Source organism: Cryptotermes secundus, unplaced genomic scaffold (assembly GCF_002891405.2).
Source record: "Cryptotermes secundus unplaced genomic scaffold, Csec_1.0 scaffold3495, whole genome shotgun sequence".
Classification (NCBI taxonomy): Eukaryota; Metazoa; Arthropoda; class Insecta; order Blattodea; family Kalotermitidae; genus Cryptotermes; species Cryptotermes secundus.
The window spans coordinates 72,526-96,797 of record NW_019720795.1 but is presented as its reverse complement, the minus strand read 5'-3'; the positions used below and the strand labels follow the sequence as shown (position 1 = coordinate 96,797).

The following is a 24,272-nucleotide window of genomic DNA, read 5'->3' as shown; positions in this document are numbered from 1 at the left end:
TGGGGAGTAAAGGGCGGCCGGTACGTAAGGCTGACAACCTTACCGTCGTCTTTGAGCCGATTGTCTAGATAATGTGGGACCCTCAACGTCTCACAACCCTATAGGCCTTCACGGCCTGTTACAGGGATAGCTTTACCTTACTTTACTTTACTTATTTGTTGGCAGAATGGGGACGCGCTTTCTCATGCAAGAGCAACAAGGCTGGTTCCGACAGCAGCCAAAACATAATAAAGAACATTTCTTACCTCAAAAGTTTTCTTTTATTAATTAAAGAACGGGTAACCCAGAACTTAATTACAATTAAAACTTGTTGGATAACTAACGATTATTTTTTTCTAAACCTAATATACTACGTAAATTAAAACTAAGTCACTTCCACTGAACTACTTAGTACTTTAACATTTAACTAGTTCGAACGGTTTCTTCCGTTTGGGTCGTCTAATGATATTGTTCACGTTGAGAATTCTGGACACTTCAACGTTGACATGGTTTTGGATTCTCTTTTCATGAGAGGTGGCGGACTTAGCGATGATATCCGTAACCGTCTCGATCCCAAGGACACGATGAAGGTCACTGTTACGAACGTACCTTGGTGCGTTGACAATACATTTTAGCACTTTGTTCTGATAGCGTTGAAACACTTGAATATTGGATTCACTGGCGCAGCCCTAGAACTGGATACCATAACTCCAAACTGGACGTAGAGTTTGTGTGTATAATGTAAGTTTATTGTGGATTGCTAGCTCTGAATTGCGTCCAAGCAACCAATACATTTTTCTGAACTTATTGTTGAGCTCATTATCTTACTTATGCTCCTCCCACCGTAACTTGGCGTCTAGAGTTATTCCAAGACATTTCGCTGTGTTGGCGTATGGAACTTGAGTGCTATTGATGAAGATTGATTGTTGTGCAATCCTCTTGTTTGTAAAGTCAATATGTGCTGATTTGGATTCGGTGAGTTTAATTCGCCAACCCCAAAAGTAATCTCCAAAACTGTTAATATATTTATCCCACTAAGAGATAAGACGGTCAATCCCCTTCTTGAAAAAGCCTGTGGGCTGTCTTTACCCAGCCAAACACGTCTTCGTCCGATGCAAACCTATGTCCACGAATGTCTCTCTTCAGGTCTCCAAAAATGTGAGAATCACATAAGGAGATATCTGGGCTGTAGGGGGGGGGGTTGAAGCACTTCCCACTTTTAGCGTAACGTATTCTTCACAGAGTTGGCAGTGTGGGGGCACGCATTATCATGAAAAAAGATAATGCCTTTCAATAGCATTCCAGGGCGTTTTGACTTTATGGTACGTCTCACTTTCTGCAAAGCGTCTTCATAGCGTTGTGCACTGATCGTGGCCCCATGCCCAAGAAATTCGACAAGCAGAGAGCCATTGCAGTCGAAGAAGAACGTCATCATCTCTTTACCGGAACTTGTGAATACGATTTTGGATTTCTTCGGCGGGGGAGAATTCGCGTGTTTCCACTGTTGGCTCTGCCGTTTGCTCTCGGGTTCAAAATGGTGGCATAAAGTTTCGTCCCCAGTGGCAATACAGGACAGAAAAGCATTCTCTTCCTCATGGTATCGTTGCAGTGATGCAGCCATTCTCTGAGTCTTCTGTTCCTATGTGAGTTGATGTGGAACCTGCTGCACGCAGATTTTGCGGTACAGCAGGTGTTTTGTCACAGTGGCATGTATGGAACCGTGACTTATTCCCATAAAAAGACTAATTTCTTCCACAGTGATCCGCCGGTTTGCCCGGATATGACCATCCAACGCAGCAATAACATAAGGAGTGATGACACTATGAGCCTGTCCCGGGCGAGCATCATCTTGCAGTGACACAGGTCCCTCTCGGAATCTCTTATGCCATTCCAGCGCAAGCGAACGTGACATGCTGTGTTCGCCCTAAGCAACAGACATGCGACGATAAACTTCTCGTCCTCCTACTCCTTCAGCAGTCAAAAAACGAACTACACTTCGCTGTTCTACTTTATCCACCTCCATTACTGACATTGGACGACCATACGTAGCGCTAACCTTACTTCAAGCACAAAAAACAAACGACTAGTGTGCAAGGGCACGTTGTTACTGTGCTTTCCCGAATCCTCATCATATGTTCGTACCGTAAGCAAATTCCAGTGTTACCAACTTGCTCGCCGTGTGAATTATGTATGGTGACCCGTTTTCATTATTTCACTGCCTCTTATATATACCATAGCCACAGTATCCCTTATGAGGGTTTTCAGGTGTTGTAGCTCGTTGATCTTAACCTGGTAGAAAATGTTATTCACATAACTCTACAAGAAAAATTCAGTGGGGTTAAATCTGGCGACCTAAGAGGCCAAGCAATTGATCCACTTCTGCCGATCTGTCTCTCAGCCATCTCAGTGATTCCTAGCATGGTGGCAGAAATGTGGCAGCGCATGCGCGTAAGCCGTATAGGGTTTTCCTTTCCGATGGCATAAACCGGATACGTGTATGACAATTACTTTCTGAGATATAATTTTTTAAATTTTGATATCTTTCATCCGGGCACCCGATATATGTATATATATACAAATACGAGGTGTGAACATTTAAGTGTTTCGTTCCATATCTACAGGAATCAACGCTCTGATCGGGGAAGAATGCGAAGTGGATAGGAATTGCATTTCCGCTCAAATGCTGTGCCCCTCCACCGGGCGATGTGAATGCTGGAGAGGACATTATCCTACCGAAGACAGAAGAAACTGCATTGCTAGTGAGTTGGAAGGCAATCGAGATCTTAGTGAATAAGAAAATACTGTGTGCTACAGATGAATATGATGGTTAAGTGTATCATATTCTGGGACGAATCACCGAGTAAGTAGGTAGAATTTAATCGACATCTCGGAAGAATGAATTGCTTCCATCTTCAAGGTTGAAAGGTGTGAAAACCATATACTCCGCAAGAAGCAGGTGGCAGGCAGTGTTTTGCTTGTCGCCTATTTCTTGTGTTTTTTTTATTGCTAGTGGGGTGGGACTAAGTCCCTTGTACTGCGACCACTTCTGGCCTATTGTACCAGCCCCAGATGATAGGTGAGGGTGATTGTGGAGCAATTGGTGGAATGAAGATTGGCAAGGGAAACCGACGTACTCGGAGAAAACATTCCCCAGCGGCACTTTATCCACCACAAATCCCACTTGACCAGACCCGGGATCGAACCCGGGCCTCCGCGGTGGGAAGCCAGCGACTAACCGCTTGAGGATGAGATTTAAGTAGATTTTTAGAGTAATAGAATGGGGTGATGCGGACTATATTAATTTGGATCAGTATAGGAACCTGTGGCAGACTCTTGTGAACACGGTAATGAACCATAGGGTTTCATAAAATATTAGTAAAGTCTCGAATAACTAAGGAAATGGTGGCTTCCCAAGAAGCACTCGTCTCAATACTGTTATATTTCAGTAGTTAATATCTGCTGAAGAGAACAAACTTCCTTGTGTTACCTCCTTCATCCTCTTATTATCTCCTCTATGTTAAGCCCACATGTTCGCTCCAGCGCCATGTTCTCAAAAGTTCTCAATGAATGTACATACAGACCGACTTTGAGAGAAGAAGTGTTTACATATTTATAGTCAGGTAGACCTATGTTTCAATTTCTAGTATAATATCATATAACAATATAATATTTATCCAATATAGTGAAATATTTAAATTACTCTGTTTGCAAAATAAATGGGGGCCGGGGTAGCTAAGTATGTACAGATTGAGTATGGACTGAAGAACTAAGGGATCATGCATGAGAGAAGCCAGGAATTTATTTAAAACATCCAGACTTGCTGTAGGTCCCCAGTACTACTCTTATTCAATGAGCAACGGGAGCTTTCTTCCCCGGCCATTAACGTCTATCATGTAGAGGATATAAAAGTATGTGTTGCGATACGTTCACTCCCCAATATATCTTCAGGGTTTTCTGTTTTACTCAAGCACAGGAATATAATTTTTATTGCTAGTGGGGTGGGACTAAGGCCCTTGTACTGCGGTCATTTCTGGCCTACTGTACCGGCCCCAGATGATAGGTGAGGGTGACTGTGGAGAAATTGGTAGAATGAAGATTGGCAGAGGAAACCGAAGTACTCGGAGAAAACCTGCCCCAGCGCCGCTTTCTTCACCACAAATCCCACTTGACGAGACCCCGGGATCGAACTCGGGCGGCCGCGGTGGGCAGCCAGCGGCTAACAGCTTGAGCTATGGCTTGGCCAAAGCACAGGGATAACTACTTTTAACTTTACCATGGTGTGAAACATTCAAGATAATCGAATTGTACAGGCATAATAAGGAAGGGGCTTTAGAGGATAATGTTTTGTGTTTCCGTTCCAACGCCCCACGTCACTTTTCAATGACATATGCTGTTGCGGTGTATCGAGAAAATTGTCTGAACCTGCAGTGTTTAAGATTTGTATTTGAGGGGTTCCTTTTTTGAATCTCGGTCTGAACACCGATTATTGTAGAAGTTTTCGGAAGGTTTCCGTTAGTCCATCAAGGCAAATGCTGTACAGTAGCTTAAATTAAGACATGCCGGGTCCGTTCATATTCTTCTCAATTCATTATTCACTATCATCCGACAATTATATATTATCTAGTAAATAGTCTCAGGTATTTACAAACAAAAATAAACAAACTCCGTGATTTTAGTCCGCAAGCGAACTATACCGACCGAGCGGCCGCCGCTTGTCGGCGAAGTTAGTGCCAACTTTAGCGGATAGAGGGTGTCGCATGGTCAGCGCAACGAATACCCACGGCCGTTAATCTCGGTTTTCTAGACCGGAGCCGGTATTTCCTTGAAATAGCTCCTCAATTATAATCACGAGGCTGAGTGGAGCCCGTTCACACTCACTATATCTCAGAAAAATCTCCTAGCGCCGTGAATCGAACACGGAAATCTGGATCTGTAGCCAGGAACGCTGAGCTCTAGACCACAGAGGCGCATTGTTAAATGAAAAGTACAAAAAAAGTAATGAGCTGATAATTTAAAATTGAGAGAATTCCAGCCATAATTTATCTTTGCTTGATTACAGCTACTAGTGGGCTTTGCTTCGATAACTCGGACTGCAGAAGCCTACTCTATTCAAGCTGCTTTATACGAGACAGCTTTGATGGGTCGTGCACTTGCAGTGACGGCTACTCTTCTAGTGAAGATGAGCGGGAATGTCTACCCGGTAAGGTGACAGGAACAGCAAATTCTCTGCTAATATTAAAGAAAAACGAGTTGAAAATATAAGAAACATTAAGGACTATGCATTTATATCTGTCCTTATATAGGTCAAGAAGAAGTTATTTACTCAATGTTTCCTTAATTACTTTGGCCCACTCTATGAAAGATGTCAAATTTTCTTCATAATCTGCATTTACATCCATCCCTTTATTTTCTTCTTTCATAAATCTTCCTCTACATCGGTCATGCATCTGCATCTGGCCTATTTAAAGAAATTTAGCTACATTTGTTTTATTTATTGGAATCACCTGTCCCCGACCACCCCAAATTTCAACTTTTATTATCCGCTGACAATCGACGCATTATATAGCAAGGAAAAAGTTCTCTTTAGAAATATGACATCACTTTTCTTACATAAAAGTTAAAGGTAAGGTAAAGCTAACCCTGTAAGAGACCATGAAGGCCAATAGGTTTGTGAGACATCGAGGCTCCCAAATTTTCTCTAGACAGTCGGCTCACAGATGGCGATAAATTTGTCAGCCTTATACGCCGGCCACCCTTTATCCCCCCAGGAAGATTCCTGGTACTCATTTCTGTTAGAGGCTGAGTAGACCGCTGGGCCATATGCGGCTGAAGGATTAGGTAAACTGAAAAGTCCACCCCATCTGGATTTCAACTCATGACATTACGGCTTGTAGCATAGTGCCTCAACCACCTACGCTACCGCGTGACCCTTCTTACATATAGGTACGTGTATATATGAAATTACAGCAAGAATTATAAAATAAGACAATTGAAACAATTAAGTTCGTATTTCTGATCATCGTCTCACAACCCTATGGGCCTTCACGGCCTGTTACAGGGATAGCTTTACTTTACTTTTTTTTATTTAATATTCAGGTTCCCATATGATGTACGTACNTTCCCTTCTTGCGATTGTTGAATGGGAGGTTCATATAACAGAAATATTTCTGTGTTCCTGGTTGTAAACGGTTCGTTCATTCCTTCGTTTGGTTACCGTAGAAGGAAATGGAATATTGTTCAGAATTCGCCCAGTAGCCTCTTATTCTAGCTCGAATGTCAGGATGAGTTTAATGTAATGCATTTGTGAAATTTGGTGGAAAGTTATGAAAAATCACAAATTTTTATTTTTGTGTAATAAAATTGGTCATATCCTGCTATTTCGTAACATGAAAGCTATTTTAACCTCGAGCCATTTAAATGGACCTGAGGTGGCAATTTAAATTACCCTGCGCACGTGTTTCAGCTGCCACGCCCCCATGGTTTGCCTGTACATGTTTCAGCAGTATACCACACATATATCAATTTGAATTTTGCTCCTTTTCTTTTGTACCATAGGGAACTTTAGTGTTGTGGCCAACCTGTAAATGTTCAGAGGGAAACATTTGAAGCTCAATTGCTCATTTACACCGCTATTTTCGTTGAGTTATTGTGTTTTAATTGTTCAGAATTGTGGTTTTATTGTTATCCCCGGCAGAGGCAGACTCCTTTCCAATTCATACAGGAGACACCTGGGCCAAAGCGATCGGGACGTGAAGCTGTCCACACCTCCATTTAGTTCTGGGATTAAGAATTTTGGAGCTTACTTGATTCGACTCCATATTCGTCTTCACTGTGTAGTGCTTAATTTACTGCAGGGACAAGTAGGGCCGTTGGTTGCCTTAAGGTCACGGATTCGATTCCCGATGAGGTCATTGAGCTTTTAAATTGCCCCTAATCCTTCCAGCCACATTATGACCCTAGGGTAGACTCTGGTCTTTAACAGAAACGAGTACCAGGAGTCATCCTACGGGGCAAAGGGCAGCAAGCGAAGAAGGCTTGCACTCTCACAGCCATCAATGAGCCGTTTATGTAGAAAATGTAGAATCTTCGACTTCTCACAGCCCTATGGGCCTTCATGGTCCGATACATGGGTAGTTTTGTTTTTATTTTAACTTTACCTGGGACAATTTTACTTTCACTTTTTTCTTTATGTAGTGTCGCTAGCTCTGCAAAAAGAAAATGTAATAAATATCTTGGTTGAAATCCGAAAGAAAGTATTCGAAAAATATGATGAAATGTGCCATTCTCCTTCCTCATGTTCGTTCCGATGCTATGGAAAATCAAATCGTGTAGCCTATAAAGAAACAAATACTGTGAGAGCCGTATGAAACACAAAAATACACTCTGTGGGCAGAATGTTGAGTTCCATTATGTTAAAGCAGATGGTACTGATTGAGACTCTAATTTTGACACTTGCAGTGTGAGAAAGCAGTGTGTGTGTATGAAGGGACCGACTAAAAGAGAAGGGAAGGAAATATACCGTATTTACGCATGTATAGGCCGCAGCACAATTTTCAGACAGAAATTATAGAAAAAATAATTTTCTTGGAATATTATTTAAGGAGTAGAAATTATTCCGAAATTTGGCAACGTTTAACATTCCCAAGTTCACAACTAGCGAAAATAACGGTACCTCTCGGAACAAAGGCATTGCGGGGGAGAGTTATAACCTTTTCGCCTTTACTTGACTTGCCTGCTTAGTTCTGAGTGAAACATGGGTCGAGTAAGAGCAGGTTATACGTCTAAATTTAAACTTCAAGTCGTGCGTTACGCACAAGAATACGGAAATCGAGCAGCAGGGAGAAAATTCGAAGTTGACGAAAAAAATGTGTGTGATTTCGAATATTTCGAATATAAGCCGCACCCCAGTTTTCCTCTTGAATTTTTGGCAAAAAATGTGCGGCCTATACATGCGTAAATACGGTACTTATTTGTGTGATGGACAACTGAACGCAAATAAAGCAACTGTGTTTTGGCTCAGGTAGCAGTTGCTGATCCATGCTGCTACCATAATTTTAATGGTACCGATCGTACCGACTTCCTGCATTCCTCACAATTCTCAAGTTTAGAGTCTTGTACGGTACACACAGTACTACTGGGATTTAAAGAGGTAATGCGGTAGACTCGTGCGCCATTTGCAGACATGGGTTACCAGGAAACATGTAAGGAGGCTGTGCAGTGCGAGTCGAGACTCGTCGACAACGCCGTCTGCAGGGAAGGGAAATGCGGCTGTCAAGTGAACTACCACTATTCGACGCTAGACGGACGTTGTATCAGGGATGTCCGTGAGTAAATATAAAAATAACAATATTAATATTAGTATCAAGTCGGTATTAGAATTAATTCTAAGAATAAATTGACCAGAGTTTTTAGTCCATGAAATATGAAGGTTTGGAAGGTACTGACATAATTAAAATGGGATTCTTTAAATAATGAGACCTGTATAGCCTCTGGTTATCGCATCTCAGGCTCTGTGTGGTATGTGGTGAAGACATTCAAGTGTGACAGTGAGATATGATTTTTCTTAAAGCACTGACAATAATATTCATTTTGAAAACAAAAATTACCTAACTAAATTTTCATTCTGCCTGTCACTGTAGCCGAGCGGCCGAAGGCAAGTACTGTCTTCACTCGTTCGGAAGCCAGGATTGTGGGTTCGAATCCCACTCAGGGCACGGATGTTTAGTGTGTGTGTGTGTGGGTGTGCATTTTTCTATGTTTATGCACAGGTAGAGGCCTTGCGACGAGATGATCATCCGCCCAAGGGTCCTACCGAATGTCTAAGATCTAGTAAACCGAAATGAAACAAAGAGTTTCATGGAGGTAGGCCAAGGCCCAAATTGGGGCTGTAGCGCCAAAGGGAAAAGAATTCCATTCTTGAAATTTCTATGCTAATCATTAAATGAAGAAATTAGATATACAGAAGTAAGTCCATACGTATATAATTTCATCTCCCAAGAGACACGCGAAAATATTTTCGCTCCAAATGGTATAATATCCCAACTTCCACGTCACTGTACCATAACATTTTACTGACAACTCCTTTCGCAAGCGTAAGAGAGAGATAATGTGAAATGGAGGAACGGAAATCAACCAAATGATATTTCAAGGGCGGGATGACAGAAAATGTTTTACTTTATGGTTTCCAGGCAACTCCCCACTCGTCCTGGTAAAGGTATTGTCACGTGTATGAGCGAGTATCGAAGGAATTTTTGATTGGAGACTGGATTTATTGACCACTTTAATACACGAGTCGTGACTACACTTCATCTTGGCTACTATCCATCTCAGCATTCATTTCTGCCATCATTTGTTTTCGGTCAGCAAACAGGGGTTCCGGTATTTACTCCGTCGTTTGTTCCCCGTTTGTAATGTGACGGTATAACGACCAAGATACAGTGCAGTTTCCAATCCATCCACTTCTGACACCAGAAAGTCATGTGTTTATGGGGTGTGCGTAATATATAAACGGATTTTGAATCAGATTATTGGATTTATTGACATTTTATTCACTCAAATGTTATCTACAATTAATTATAGCGCTCTTGCTATTTCCACTCTTTACAGTTCGCCGTTACACTCGTGCCCTCCGTCCTCACTAGTCGTATTCTAGCAACGGATTTATAAGAATCTCAGGGTAACTGCAGGAAGCTATGAAGTCGCCTTTACACAGCCTCATTCCTTTCTTGTCATTGTTCTTAAATTATTCTGCCACCTGATAACATCTGGGGCTCTCTAAATTCTCTGCTGCGACTGCCAGCTCCGGAATTCAACTGACTCAAACGACCTGCCTTGTTCTCTTTATAACCAATCGGCACTGACCCCACAGAAAACACAGCTCTTATTGCGTCTATTCGTTTACGCGGAAACATGTATTCTCAATTGTTCCAAAGCAGCGGTTGTACGCGTCACACCTCCTCTACTGTTCCGTGTTGACTTTACTTAACAACGGCCCTTTCTCTGTCGCCACAGTTTTTCTTTGAGCAAATACGCCAAAACACATTTTCGAATATCCCATCGTCAACATCAAGGCATTTAACAACTCGTGCGAGGACATGGCGTGTTGCTCGTCTGCACAGCGTACAGTGTACAGTGAAATAGCTCTACCTCGAAAACCCTTCGGAACAGGATACATGTACACTCTGCCTGGGACGTACTTTATAACATAATAATAATAATTCATTAAGTCACATCTTAGATAAATGTATCCTAGATACGGACCTCTGAAATATACTGTATTGGCCAGCATAGGATACAAGAATGAGATTGCTTGGTGATGTTCATGAACATGTACATAAGAACAGAAGTGGTTTTGGGAAATCTGTATGGTGTGGTTAATTGGTTTACTACTTAATTGGCTGGCTGGCTGGTTGGTTAGAAATTATGCACAGTAGATGGCAGTCACGGTGCAAGGGTCATTCAGCAACCAAATTTACTCTACTTTGTTCAAAATTAATCATATTGAGGTATATGAGAATAACCTGTTTCGAATGAAGTATTTCACCTTGTAACGAATAGTGCCCAGATATAAAGATGTCCCTTGTGTGTGTGCAGGTCTGCTAGAACCGTGCGTTAACAGCTCACAGTGCGTGACCAGCAATCAACACAGCAAGGTCGAGTGTCGCGACAACAGATGCTCCTGTCCTGAAGGATACGAACAGATTCAAGATTATTGCAGAGGTATCCAACCTGATTTATCCTAAACAAAATGAAAAAGAAAAACTCTGTGATTTCAGTTCGTAAGCGAACCATACCGACCGAGCGACCGCCGCTTGTCGGCGAAGTTTAGTGTGAACTTCTGCGGATAGAGGGTGTCGCGTGGTCAGCCCACGGTCCCCACGGCCGTTAGTTTCGGTTTTCTAGACCGGAGCCGCTATTTCCTTGAAATAGCTTCTCAATTATCATCATGAGGCTGAGTGGACCACGTTCCAGAACCACTACTTCTCAGAAGAAAAAAAAACTGGTAGCGCCGGGAATCGTACCCGAACCTCTCGATCTGTAGCCAGGAACATTGACCACTAGACCACAGAGTCGGTCAAACGAAATGAAAGTAGACTTAATTTTAAAGTTTCCTTTCATCAATATAAACTTTTTATTTGTGGATGTCTTGATAACGCATTCAGTACGTAGACAGTAAAGCGCGAATGAATAACAGATTAATGAAGGATGACTTTGGGGAAAATGCGTGGTGGTCTAATCAAGGGGGCTTCCCAGCATTTCATGGCGGGTGTCTTGGCCGGGATTCCCCGAATACGAGTTCAGAGTGTTGCAGAAATTCCAGGCTTTCAAGGAATAATAATTTAAGCTTTGTTACTCTGTACTCTTTATTAGATATGTTAGGCAGCCCTCCAGACTAAATGTCTGTGACCATATTAAGGATAGAAAATGTAAATTCGTCCCAGCGCATAATTAATTAATCATGATGCCATGAACACGTATTGGGGTGGATATCCAAAATTCTTGATCTAATCACTAAATGGAGGTGAGTGCTTAGCCTGACGAGCTGGCCGCATTATTCCCATGGAAAGAACAACCTGTACGATATTGTACATGAGTTTTTGGTCGGCTTCAAAGCCGCTCTGGACGCTGTGAAACAGGCAGTGTGTTATAAGATATATTGCCCTGTAGTCCGTTGGATGTCAGCCCGTCAGCCTTCGGCATCCTCCGGACTGCACAGCGTTATATCCCCAAAACAGGACTCTTTCTAGCGACCGCTGTTTGAAGGTCAAATACAACGACACTAAAACTGACTACTATTTTGGACAGGTATATTTTCTTGAGTTTCTTTCCAAATACAACATTTCGAAAGTGGATCTCCTTCCGTTATCTTGTGTGAGAGGAGAAATTCCTACTCAAGTGAGCTCTGTAGAGAGACCTCGTCTCAATCATTGCGCTGTCCCTAAAATTTATTTCTGTGTTCGTTCACAGAGACTAGCACTTTGTGACGTGGCAGACTGAGTGGGATTCTTTCCTTCCTCATACATGATGACAGAAATAAAGTTTCCAAAATTAATGTTTGAAAAAATCTCAAAACAAAGGAAGAATTTTAAAATAATAATTGGTTTCAAGGTCGTTTACATTTTTGCGTGCGTAATATTCCTACACCTCTCCACTCTTGGCCAGGTGGCGTATCATATTCTGTTTGCAGAGTCATCAGAAATTAATGCTCATAAAATGAAACCACTATATCCATGAGAATTAAATTCTGAATTTTAATTCTTGAAATATTTTTTATTTCACATGATACTGAATACTTAACGAAATATTTGCTCCTAGGCTTTTGTTAAAATATATTCGTCATGTGATTTTGATGTGATATCACCGAAATGTATTGAATTAACTCAGAGGCAGACTCAAAATAAATGGAAAGTAATCTGGTTTCTTATCAGGGCCGAATTTAAGGACAGACCGGGGCTATCACCTAGGGCCCTATACAAAATGGAGATAGAAACCACAGAATTTAGTGAGAAGTTTACTTCTATAAATTCACTAATAGTTATTTTGTGTTTTCTGTTATTATAACAAAGAAAAAACCTGTCATAAACAAAATATATTGTTGTTGATAAGGACCTCCTCATTTATATTGCCCTGGGACCCACGCAACTGTAAATTCGGCCATGTTTATTGATATTAAGTTTAGAGTCTTGCTTTCTTTTCGTTTCTCTGGGACCCTCACAACTGTAAATTCGGCCATGTTTATTTTAATTACGTTTAGAGTCTTGCTTTCTTTTCATTGCCCTGGGACCCTCACAACTGTAAATTCTGCCATGTTTATTAATATTAAGTTTAGAGTTCCGCTTTCTTTTCATTGTCCTGGGACTCTTATAACTTTAAATTCATCCATGTTTTTTTTAACTAATTTTACACTCTTGTTTTCTTTTCAGCCGGTGGACAGAATGTGATCATTTCTTTATGGGCTTTCGTGTTGTACTGGGTTGTTAAAATTTTTATTACGTAAACGTCTGAAACAGACTTCTACTGCAACAGCAGAAATACTGTTCATATCTGAAGACATCTTACAACAGATTCATTATTGTGTCATTCCTGCAATCGTGATAATTAAAACTGAAAGAGATTATCAATTGGGCAGCCTAAATCAGCACACACAGAAGTCCGTCCATTTGGAATGTTCAGTGGATAACATTAGAAACAGTCGGAGAGTACCGTATATTATGACAGACGTTTGCCGGTGTTTCGGAAGAAGGTACTGACCCCGTCTTCAGGGCTAAACAATAAGACTGCTTGCTTCCCCATCTTCCTCTTTGCTAAGCCTCTACTAGGTAGACTGCAAGGTGGCATGTCCCTATCCTTCCCATACACCGCCGTTAGAACCCCACATCTGACCCGCCTATGCAAACATAAAGCAGTTTTCATTCAGTCACTTAATGAAGAGGAAATTAATCCAGGATTCGAGGCACACTGGAGGATATATCTTAAGTGGCGAATTTGGTTTATCTTAGAAACCTTATTATTCGTCTTTCTCTTCGTCATCTGATGTAGTTATCGCATCAACTGATTACAGTAGACACCGGAAACTATCCAATTCGGTACTCTTCGACAGCAGTATAGTTACAGTGCCAATTTGAGGTTTAGAAAAGCACTAGCATCTTCTTCACTGAAGAGCTGCTAATTTTTATATAAAGTCTTTTTCAAAATATGTAATTTCATCCGGATAATATTTTAATTAAGATGAAAAATTATATGACAAAAATGCATCATTATAAATTAAGATGTGAAATTTCTACTATAAATATATTGTACAAATATTGTGGCTTATTTGTTTTACTACACAATGGGGAAATGAGGGCGCTCAAAGGGGCCTAGGGTCGGGAGTTTTGTTAAATAAATTCAGTTTCTCATGGGTCACAACAATGATGTGTTTATGGGCATAAATAAGTTAAGTGTGCAATCTTAAGTGCATTTCCCCTACTGAATGAAGAAGACAATGAAATATGGTTTTTCTGCATGAAGCTGGAATGTACAATGGAATGTTTTGTTTTTTGTTGGACTAAATTATGGATGTGCCAAAAAGCAAATAGACTTGCTGTAATGTAATGTCGACACAGGGCTCAGCTAGGTGGAAGTGTAAAGCTTTGCGCAAATTAAAATTAGGCTAATAAATTAATATTTATTTCCAAATGTGTTTCAATTTAAGTACCACAGACTACCTACAGCATCAGGACATCAGACCGAAACTGCCATTTCCATCACGGAGATGTCTACGATCGTAAACGGTAATCCGTTGAGAATATTTGAAAGCGTTTTCATGAAGCATCCCGTCTGAGAAACATTAAACTTTTTTCAACAAATCATCGTCACTACATTATTTAGACTGAGAAAGGAAATCCCATGGACCAACCCGGTTACTGCCCATGTTTACATATTAATTGGTTTCAAAGCTGAATTTCATGATAGTCTATTTTTATCACCCTCCAATTGTCATTTTACCCTCTTCATTTTACTTCCCTATATTCCCCATCAGTAATCTAGGCATTGTGTTCTCGCGAATGATAGTTGTAACCACTAGAAAAGGCTCTGGACCTTTTGATACGGACGGCTGGAGGAGAAAAGAGGTAAAAGGCTGACAGGAGGAAGTCTCCAAAGTCACCATCACCACCAATCATGGAATTCCTTCTGAGATTTCAAAATATTTTAAGAATTTTTTGAAAGGAGAAGGTAAGCATCTGGTAACTACAGATTATCGCCAGTCCCGTGGGAGACTTCTCTCTGACATTTCGGCTTAATAAGAAGCAGGCAATTTCAGTCCGATGTATCAATTGAAAACATTATACATATAATTAGTAAGACAACATGAAAGTGTAATTCTCATTGCTTAACAAAATCGCTTGCTTGAAACGATTGTTTAGTCTTAAATATAAGCAGATAAATTGCACTTGGTTAATCGAAGATAATTTAGTTTAAACGCATGTTACGAATATCAAGGCGAAATGTAATATTTTTCTCAGTACTCTATGCCCAGTTACCGACAACGTGTATAAATTAAACATATTGAACTAAAAATCCAAACAATCTTACAGAAATCCAAATAAATTTAAAGTAAAAAATGACAACTTAAACCAAGATGTTCTTAATAGAAAATCCATATGAGTGCACTAAGTTTTTTCGTCATTTCTAGTAGATAATTTTTTTTCATATCGATGCTGGTTTGAAGTAGTCCTCATCTTAGTGCCCGGTACGTTACACAAAACTCATTTCTGCGACATTAACATACTTCTGCTGGAAATACCTTATCGCCTGAGTACCTAAGACTCTTCAAGGGGACACGCGGTAAAGTAGTTTGTTGAGGCACTATGCTACAAGTCGGAAGGTCGCAGGATCATATCCCGATGAAGTGGATTTTTTCAATTTACCTAATCCTTCCAGCCGCACTATGGCCCTGGGGTCGACTCAGCCTCTAACAGAAATGACCACCAGGAATATTCTTGGAATAGTCTTGGGGGTAAAGGGCGGCCGGCTCTTAGGGCTGACAAACTTACGTCCATCTGTGAGCAGTTTGTCTAGAAAATGTGGAAACCTCAACATCTCGCAACATTATGGGCCTCCACGGCAAGTTACAGGGATACCTTTAATTTTTTTACCTAAGACTGTAGAGTATTCTAAGAGAGAGATGGCCCTCAGTACTTTACTTAAATTTGTCCAATCACTCCTTACGTACCATTATCGAGAGAATTGATAATGGCCAGGCAATCCATCCCTACCAAGCGGAATTATGGGCTGAATTATACAGATGCATGTAAACACAAGTAAAATTTTTGAGGTGATTACAGCAAAGGGAGGGGTGTAATGTATAAATCACAAATAAACATATGCCCATATGCCTGTAAATATTGTGACATGACTCCTGAACGCCTGACGTGTGCAGTCAGAAAAGCACCGCAGAAATGTCCATTGCTAGACAACAGCTCTCTAGACACGTCTGCGCAGCAATGAATAAACACACAACAATAGAGGAACTGTTTGAGGTGGTGATCTCTATTCGGTCCTTCCTGAAGTTGTAAAGGAAAGTTCAATAGTTCAGATCAGAAGTTGTAAGAGAGTTGGAACAGGAAATTGAGAATGGAGCGAGTCCTCTACAGTAGGCTGATTGTGAGTTGTTGTAACTGCTTGCAGTTAAGAGTTATTGTAAGATGAAGGCGTCAATACATCCAGTGATCCAAACCAAATCCTTTTATTACTAGTCGCTACCATAAAGACGTGAAAATTTATATATATTCATTCATCAGTAATCTGTCAAGACGACAGGTCCACAGTCTCTTCCAAAACAGTTCCTTCACTTGATGCGATCTAGAGCTTTCTCCTTCAAATGAAACATCTCGCATACATGGTATCTCTGGTTTTGGAAAGAGACTATCCAGGAAAAGTGATAATGTGGTAGTTTTTCCATTTGCTTTCCACATCGCAGTACAATAGGCGTTCAAACCACTCTGGTCACGAACTTGAACCATCTCGAGCATTATTTACTCTGTGCTTCAAGTCGCTGCTGATGACGCTGCTTCCGGCATCAGTTTTTGGTGTCTCTCTTCGTCTGATGCCTACCCTTTGGCCTGTCCAGCAAGGGAGGCCCTGCCAGTAGCTACGCTACCGCTGGCATAGCTCTCAGGGTCCTTGGCATACTCAAACCCCCTCACCACGATAAGGTGGAGCCACCAACGAGGGGGTTTTTTATGGGACACGACTATATAATAACTAATATATATAACTAATATATAACTAATATATATATTAGTTTTAATCCTTCCAACTTCACTTTTACCCCCAAATATGCATGCAATTCTGTACTTTTCCCTTATCAGAGTGGCATCTAATTTTCATGCTTTATGTTTTTTAAAATGAATTAATATAAATTCAATTTTTGATTGAATATGACCGCATATGGTGATGAATAAACGTAACAAAGGGAATCCCAAGGGAATCAAAAAACTAAGCAAAGACGGATAAACTTTCAGAGATATCAGAATAGGAATTTCCAGGAGCAGGCGTGTAAGTAAACCTTAATGTTTCGGTTTATTGATCTAGAACGTGCGTGCCTTGTGACTTCATAACTAGGCCTGCTGATGAAAGCAAATGAAATTTCTACTAATGGCAGTCCACAAGTTTTGAATACTTCTCACTCAAGTATAGAAGCTCTATCGGTGGAAAGGAACAGAGTTCAGTCTTACCAGAGGTCTGGCCAGCGAACGTCGACTCAAGATGCCTTCGTTACGAACGTGCTTCTTCATCTATTTCCTGATACTCTTCAAGATTGAGGGTAAGTAGCCCTGCACAAAGGCACGCAAGCAACCCATCACCGCATATATCTTCCTTTTGCTATTTTATTTGGGCAGGCCCGGGTGACCCAAATATATTACGCTATGCAGTAATCAACAAGTGTTCGCTTTACGTCACAGAGTAAATTACACTCATTTGCTCCTAATTTTTAAGCATTAAGCCTTGTTTCATAGGGCGAATATTTTACAACAATATTAATAAAATCTTTATATTCAAATTGTAGGGCTATAGGCCTAGGATTCGTGAGTGTAAACATAGAATCCTGTTACAATTAGCATTTTTATGTTCTTATTTTTTCTCATAAAGCCATTACTATATTCAGGCTTGCTTTCAAGTTTAGTTTTTGAGATATAACGTTTCCCTCAATATTGGAGTTTTCCGAGTTATATCACTATGAAAACTGGCAGGTGATTACCAAAATTCAGAGGAATGTACAGTCTCCCATTTCAGAATACACGTAAATTTCTTCTAAGTGTAACTTACGTAGGACACAGATTGTAGACAAAAAGATGATAATTCTCTTCCAGTCATTTCAAGTGTTTCTTAACTCGATCCCAGCGCTTACATTGCAGGTTGCGCCATTAAGTTTAAAAGCTGAAAATTAATCTGTGTAGCCGGATATCGTACTAAAACTTTAATTAAAGTTATTAATGCAGGTAGTGCTAATGTATTTTTTTATTATTGCTAGTGGGGAGGGACTGAGTCCCTTGTACTTCGGCCACTTCTGGCCTATTGTACCAGCCCCGGATGATAGGTGAGGGTGAGTGTGGGGCAATTGGTGGAATGAAGATTGGCCGGGGAAACCGAAGTACTCGGAGAAAACCTCCCCTGCGCCACTAAGTCCACCACAAATCCCAATTGACGAGACCGGGATCGAACCCAGGCCTCCGCGGTGGAAGCCAGCGAGTAACCGCCTGAGCTATGGCGCGGCCCAGTGCTAATGTAAGGGCGTGCCTTAGGTCAGGCGCTTCCTCGTTTTCTTCCCACCAAGGCGGACCTGGCAGATCGTCATGTGGGATTTCTGGTGGACAAAGTAGCACTCGGACAAGTTTCCCCAGAGTACTTCGGTTTCCCCTGCCAATTCTCATTCCACCGATTGCTCCACACTCATCGTCTATCATCCGTTGCTAGGACAATAGGCCAGTTAATGGCAGATGTACCAAGTAGACTCAGCCTCAACTCACCCCAAGAACTATGACTAATATAGCAACGTTTAAATAGTGACATACATTGGCACCAAGTGCCATCTTCAACTGAATCAAGCACTAAGAAATTAATACTGCTGACATACCACCTGAAGATATCACTACCAGTCATAATAAATCGCGCTTGTAAAACGTTACGTGAGTGTTAAACTTAAAATTATGCAATGGTACTTTAATTATAATTAGGCATAATTATGAATAGGAGTCGGGATAGCTCAGTAGGAATAGCAACAGCTGGGGTTCTATTCGCGGCATTGACAAGTTATTTCTCCACGGCGTTCAGGCCTGCCCTGGAGACCACCCAGTCACCTATTTAAAGGATGCCGTGTTCGATTTTCCCCTTGGGTAAAACGTGAGAAGCGTGAAGCTCATCATTCACGTCCATCTAGTGTCGATATCAAGAATGATGGAGCTATACCTCCGCTTTGAATTGGGTCCTACACCACTGTGTGGCCACGGGTTATGTAACGTCTGTCTCAATATCCGAATTATGAAGTGCAGGATGACAAATGAATAGCAAATTGGAAAGTACTTGGAAGGAATCGTTTGTCGTTTAATCGAGGTATTACTCAGACATTTGAATGGAAGGACTGAAGAAAATCACAAAGTACCTAGGCCAGGATATTCTCCGCCCCAGCCTGCGGTTCTAATCTAACACGCCTACGAAATAAAAATGTAGAACATTACCTCTGTACCATCCTGTTCGAGCCTACATCAGTAAAATTCGTCTTGAACATGAGGCCTATATTGCAGCAAATTTTAAGACAGGAGCGAAATTGCACGCGCCTAAGTAGAAGCTCCAGATTAGGCCTACATTCCGTCTATAACATGCCTATTAACCTATGAGAATTTTGAATCCAAGAAGGGTGAGATCGACAGGACTTGCATCATCTGATGAGAGCACATGAAATTCAAAAGTTGACAATAATTTGGCCCGGAAGTCCTAAAGGACACCTAAGAGTAAATGGTAAGTGAAAGGTAAAACTATCCTTGTAACAGATCATGAAGGCCCATTGGGTTGTGAGACGATGAGGCTCCCACATTTTCTCCAGATAATCGGCTCACAGATGGCGGTGAGTTTGTCAGTCTTTCGCGCCGGCCGCGCTTTAACCTCCAGGAAGATTTCTGGTATTCATTTCTGTTAGAGGCTGAGTCGAGGGATAATATTAAATTAAATCCTAAAGAAATAGTGTATTGTGACGTAGACTGGGTACATCTTCCTCAACACAGGATTCGGTGGCAGGCTCTTCCGAATAGGGTAATGATAATTCGGGTTCTCTAGAAAGCAGGTGAAATTCTTGAAAATGTTGGATATTATTATGGTTTCAAGAACTATTCTGCTTTATGGAGTTGGCGACTTACACGGCCTATTTTTCTCCAAGTAATCACTTCAAACAATTCTTGCAAATAAAATAATGCGGTATTACGTAAAAACATCGGGCTCACAAATTTCAACACACCTTGTGATCGCAAAATCAGGTCTTGTGAAGGGATGATATTAATTGTATTTTGTTCTGCAGGATATAACTTCAAAAGTATCGGCGGTGGAGCTTTCATACACAGAGGCAATTCCGCCAACGATGAATGTAAGTAAGAACAAACTTCTTGGCACATCCCCACAGACTGTTACAGCCAATGCATTCTGAATCTCTTCTTCCAATTCTTGGTCGCCTACAACTTAAAATCAAGACATAAATTTATTGATCTTGAAAAACAGCTTAGAAATGCAAACAAAGGAACTAGCTTTGATAACATACTATCGTTTCAGCAGACCCAGCCAAGATGCCAATGCTGTCTAAGGCGCTTTTTATATTCTACCAGTCAAACACTGGGATCGTAGGTTCGAATCCTGCTCGGTGCATGTATGTGTGCGTTTCTACCATATTTTGAGCAGGGCTATCTCAGTCGGTTAGCGACTAGGCTGCGGGTTGCACTACCGAGGAGTCGGTGTTCAATTCCCGGCAGGACCAAGAGATTCTTCTCTTGCCCTCAAAGTCCAGACATGCTGTGGGACCCACCCAATCTCCTATATAATATGTAAGAGAGGTGAAGCTGACCACTCACCTCCATTTAGTGTAAAGGTCAAGAATCGTGGATCTATAACTCCAGTCACCCCTACGTTTTTACGATGCCGTGCTTAATAAATTAAGATTCGGATATGTTTACTTTTTTATTCTGTCGTGCTGTGTTCTCTTGTGTACGTGGGGGCCCTAGGATGGACTCATCCCCGTCCGAAAAGTCCCACAAGTTGCCTGTAAGATCCATATAAGTTCAAAAGCTGATTTATTATAGGAACACGTCAAAGGGGCTGATTCGTAAAACTAAGGAGATATTCAAAACAAGAGAACTGCTCCATTCACCACGGCACCCTGCAACACGCTTACGTAGTTTGCCTGAAGTCCCGCGTGTGTTAAGTTTTACGTGGGTTACATGATGTCACTGAGGAACATTTTCCTATCTCCAACTTCTGATGTCTCGTAACAATTCTGTTCTTTCCTTAACTTTTTCTAAGATGTACTTGGATGGCCATTTATTTGTTCGTGGCTGTTGCATCATTAAGTGTAGATGCGCAATTGCATTTCCGAAATTCCACCCATACGCCAAGTGATGCCCCTTGCCCTGGTGATATATGAAAAAAATCAGAGCTTTTCAGGAACCAAATATTTACACTACAGTTAAGATAATAGACAGCGCCTTTGTAATAAAGCATTTCAAAATGTTTCAAGGTAAACTTAAAGGATACTGGAGCAATGAAAAAAATATTCTTGATGAAGAATTGAGAGAAGAATTTCTGGAAGCGTCTATTACTGTAGCTGTTGTCATTGGTGTTGTTTTTGTTGTTGTTGTTGTTGTTATTATTATTATTATTATTATTATTATTATTATTATTACTGAAGCACGGAAAAGATTATAATAAATGTCAAATATCTGAAAAGAAAGTGATGAAAACATTTTGGTCTAACAAAGTTGAATTGTACACAACTCTTTTTTTTTAAGACCGTCACAACACAATAGCACAGAGTTCAAGGTTAAATTAGCTATGCTACATGTTGATTATGAATAGCTGAAATATGTAGCAAAGCTAATTTAGCCTTGAACTCTGTATTGTTGTGGTGTGACCGTCTTAATAAAGAGTTGTATATAATAACACTGCCGGTCACCGTAGCCGAGCGGTCTAAGGCATGTACTGTCTTCGCTCGCTCGGAAGCCGGGATCGTGGGTTCGAATCCCACTCAGGCATGGATGTTTGTGTGCGTTTTTCTGTGTTTGTGTACAGGTAGAGGCCTTGTGAAGAGCTGATCACCCGCCCAAGGAGTCCTACCGAATGTGTAAGATCTAGANGAACTCTGTATTGTTGTGTTGTGACGGTCTTAATAAAGAGTTGTATATAATAACAACAGGATGCATGAAATAAAAAGTTGAATTAGCCTATTTCGGATTTTGTATACGACGTAGAGGGGAATTTTACGATCTGTGGCCTGTACAGGCCGTTGATCAGCCTTTCATTTAACAGAAGTAAAGCTACCTCTGTAACAGGCCTTTGAGGGCTATAAGGTTGTGAGAAGTCGAGGCTTCCACATTTTCTAGAAAATCGGCTCACAGATGGCGGGGAGGTTGGCAGCCTCACGCGCCGGCCGCCATTTAATCCCGGGAAGATTCCCGGTACTCATTTTTGTTAGAGGCTGAGTCGACCCAAGGACCNGTCTAAGATCTAGTAAACCGAAGTGAAACGGAGAGTTTCATGGAGGTAGGCCTGGGCCCAAATGAGGGCTGTAGCGCCAATGAAAAAAGAAAAATATAATAACAATAGGATGCATGAAAAAAGTTGAATTAGCCTATTTCGGATTTTGTATACGACGTAGAGGGGAATTTTACGATCTGTGGCCTGTACAGGCCGTTGATCAGCCTTTCATTTAACAGAAGTAAAGCTACCTCTGTAACAGGCCTTTGAGGGCTATAAGGTTGTGAGAAGTCGAGGCTTCCACATTTTCTAGAAAATCGGCTCACAGATGGCGGGGAGGTTGGCAGCCTCACGCGCCGGCCGCCATTTAATCCCGGGAAGATTCCTGGTACTCATTTTTGTTAGAGGCTGAGTCGACCCAAAGACTACAGTGCGGCTGGAAAGATTAGGTCAATTGAACAATCCAATTGCTTCGTCGGGAATCGAACCCGCGACCCTCCAGCTTGTAGCATAGTGCCTCAACCAGCTGCTCTACCACATACAATCTACAAACATGCTGAACAAAACAGCTACGTACAGGCCCTCCAGTCTGTCTTCTGGGGGCAAGGGTAGCGACCCTTCAGTGCATCAACCCCCATTTGTACATATGAGTGTGGCAAAAGTGATGCAGTCCAGATTGTAAGGGCTAGATAAACACGTATCCGTGGGAACGGTTATGCGCGCAACAATAGAAGAGACACTTGGAAGCCATGTTTTCTATGTGGTCCGTGCCGAAGTTCAATCAGGTCGACAGTCAATCGCCTTCATGAAATACAGTTGTAGTTGTGAGCTGTGAGACAGTCACCAGCCGGTAAGGAGGTAAACATGGAAGCTGAAAAATCTACATTGTTAGCAGCCGTAACCTAACAACGGCTAGCGAAGATATATGAAACAGAAGACGTAGCGCGTGCTGCACTGAGAAGCAGAGTGCGTGAATTGGTAAGAGCGTTATAATTACTTGTAGTTGTGATTTATATGTGTTCAATAAATCCAGTTACCAGTCCGAAGACCGTGTCTAGTCATTAACATGCGACAGTAAGAATGAGTCCGTAAGTATGCCTGTTACGTAAGAAATCTGCAGACTCACAGCAATTTGAAAATAGGGAATCGTAAAAAATTCACTGTCCGAAATGCTCATATTGTCTTTTTCAAATTAAACTTTGAACAGGAATTAATGTGAAGATCTATATCTTCCTGGATATAACGATGTGTAGTGTGTTGAAAGTCAATTGACGTTTCGGAGAAACATGTCGCCTCCACCTTCAGGGACGAAGAATAAGTCAAGCTTGAAACAGGTAGCAAGCAGACCAAATAATATGTTTAATACTTTTGCCACGTGTTCCAAGAGAACAAGAATTCAACATTCAAATATATTGTGGAATCAATACTTTTATCACTTTTATGTGTTTGTGTTTCTATACCCTTTAAATCGTTAACTATTAGTAATAAATTTTATTAGAATATTGTTAAATATATAAAAATATATTCGCTAGCAACAACAGATTTCTGTTACATAAATATGGATCCATATCATGAATAGTATCTTTATTGATCATAGATCAATTTATAGATCATAGAGAGGTGCCTGACGATGACCTAAATTATAGGTCGAAACAAGTAACGCTATTTACACTTACATTAAATACGTAAGGTATGTACAAACGTTTATTGTCTTAATTGAAGATGTTCCCGTTTTGTTTGTTGTGTTGACGGCTATAAATTAGGATAAACACTGTTTAACGACAGGATTTATAAACTTTGACTTTATGTATGANAAAAATATATTCGCTAGCAACAACAGATTTCTGTTACATAAATATGACTCCATATCATGAATAGTATTTTTATTGAGTTATAGATCATAGAGAGGTGCCTGATGACCTAAATTATAGGTCGAAACAAATAACGCTATTTACACTTACATTAGTTAGTTAGTTATTGGAGAGGGTGGATTTCCCCATGCACCGCGACCAGTTTGATGTATTGTGCTTCCCTCTATGATATTCTACCAATCTCTATACCCTACCGATACTGGTGCG

General features: G+C 41.0%; 1 protein-coding gene across 3 annotated transcripts in view; it reads left to right on the top strand.

Moving 5' to 3' along the window:
- Nucleotides 1–24,272, top strand: part of LOC111873642 (multiple epidermal growth factor-like domains protein 10) — a 35,586-nt gene that overhangs the window by 1,802 nt on the left and 9,512 nt on the right. For 2 of the 3 annotated variants that reach the window (XM_033755184.1, XM_033755188.1), the window contains exons 2-6: nucleotides 2,601–2,738; nucleotides 5,039–5,179; nucleotides 8,160–8,303; nucleotides 10,573–10,698; nucleotides 20,033–20,098. In XM_033755184.1, the coding sequence (XP_033611075.1) occupies nucleotides 2,601–2,738; nucleotides 5,039–5,179; nucleotides 8,160–8,303; nucleotides 10,573–10,698; nucleotides 20,033–20,098 (615 nt within the window). Of the gene's footprint in view, nucleotides 1–2,600; nucleotides 2,739–5,038; nucleotides 5,180–8,159; nucleotides 8,304–10,572; nucleotides 10,699–12,902; nucleotides 14,121–20,032; nucleotides 20,099–24,272 lie in introns of those variants that run through there. The other variant, XM_023868553.2, reaches the window with a different exon arrangement.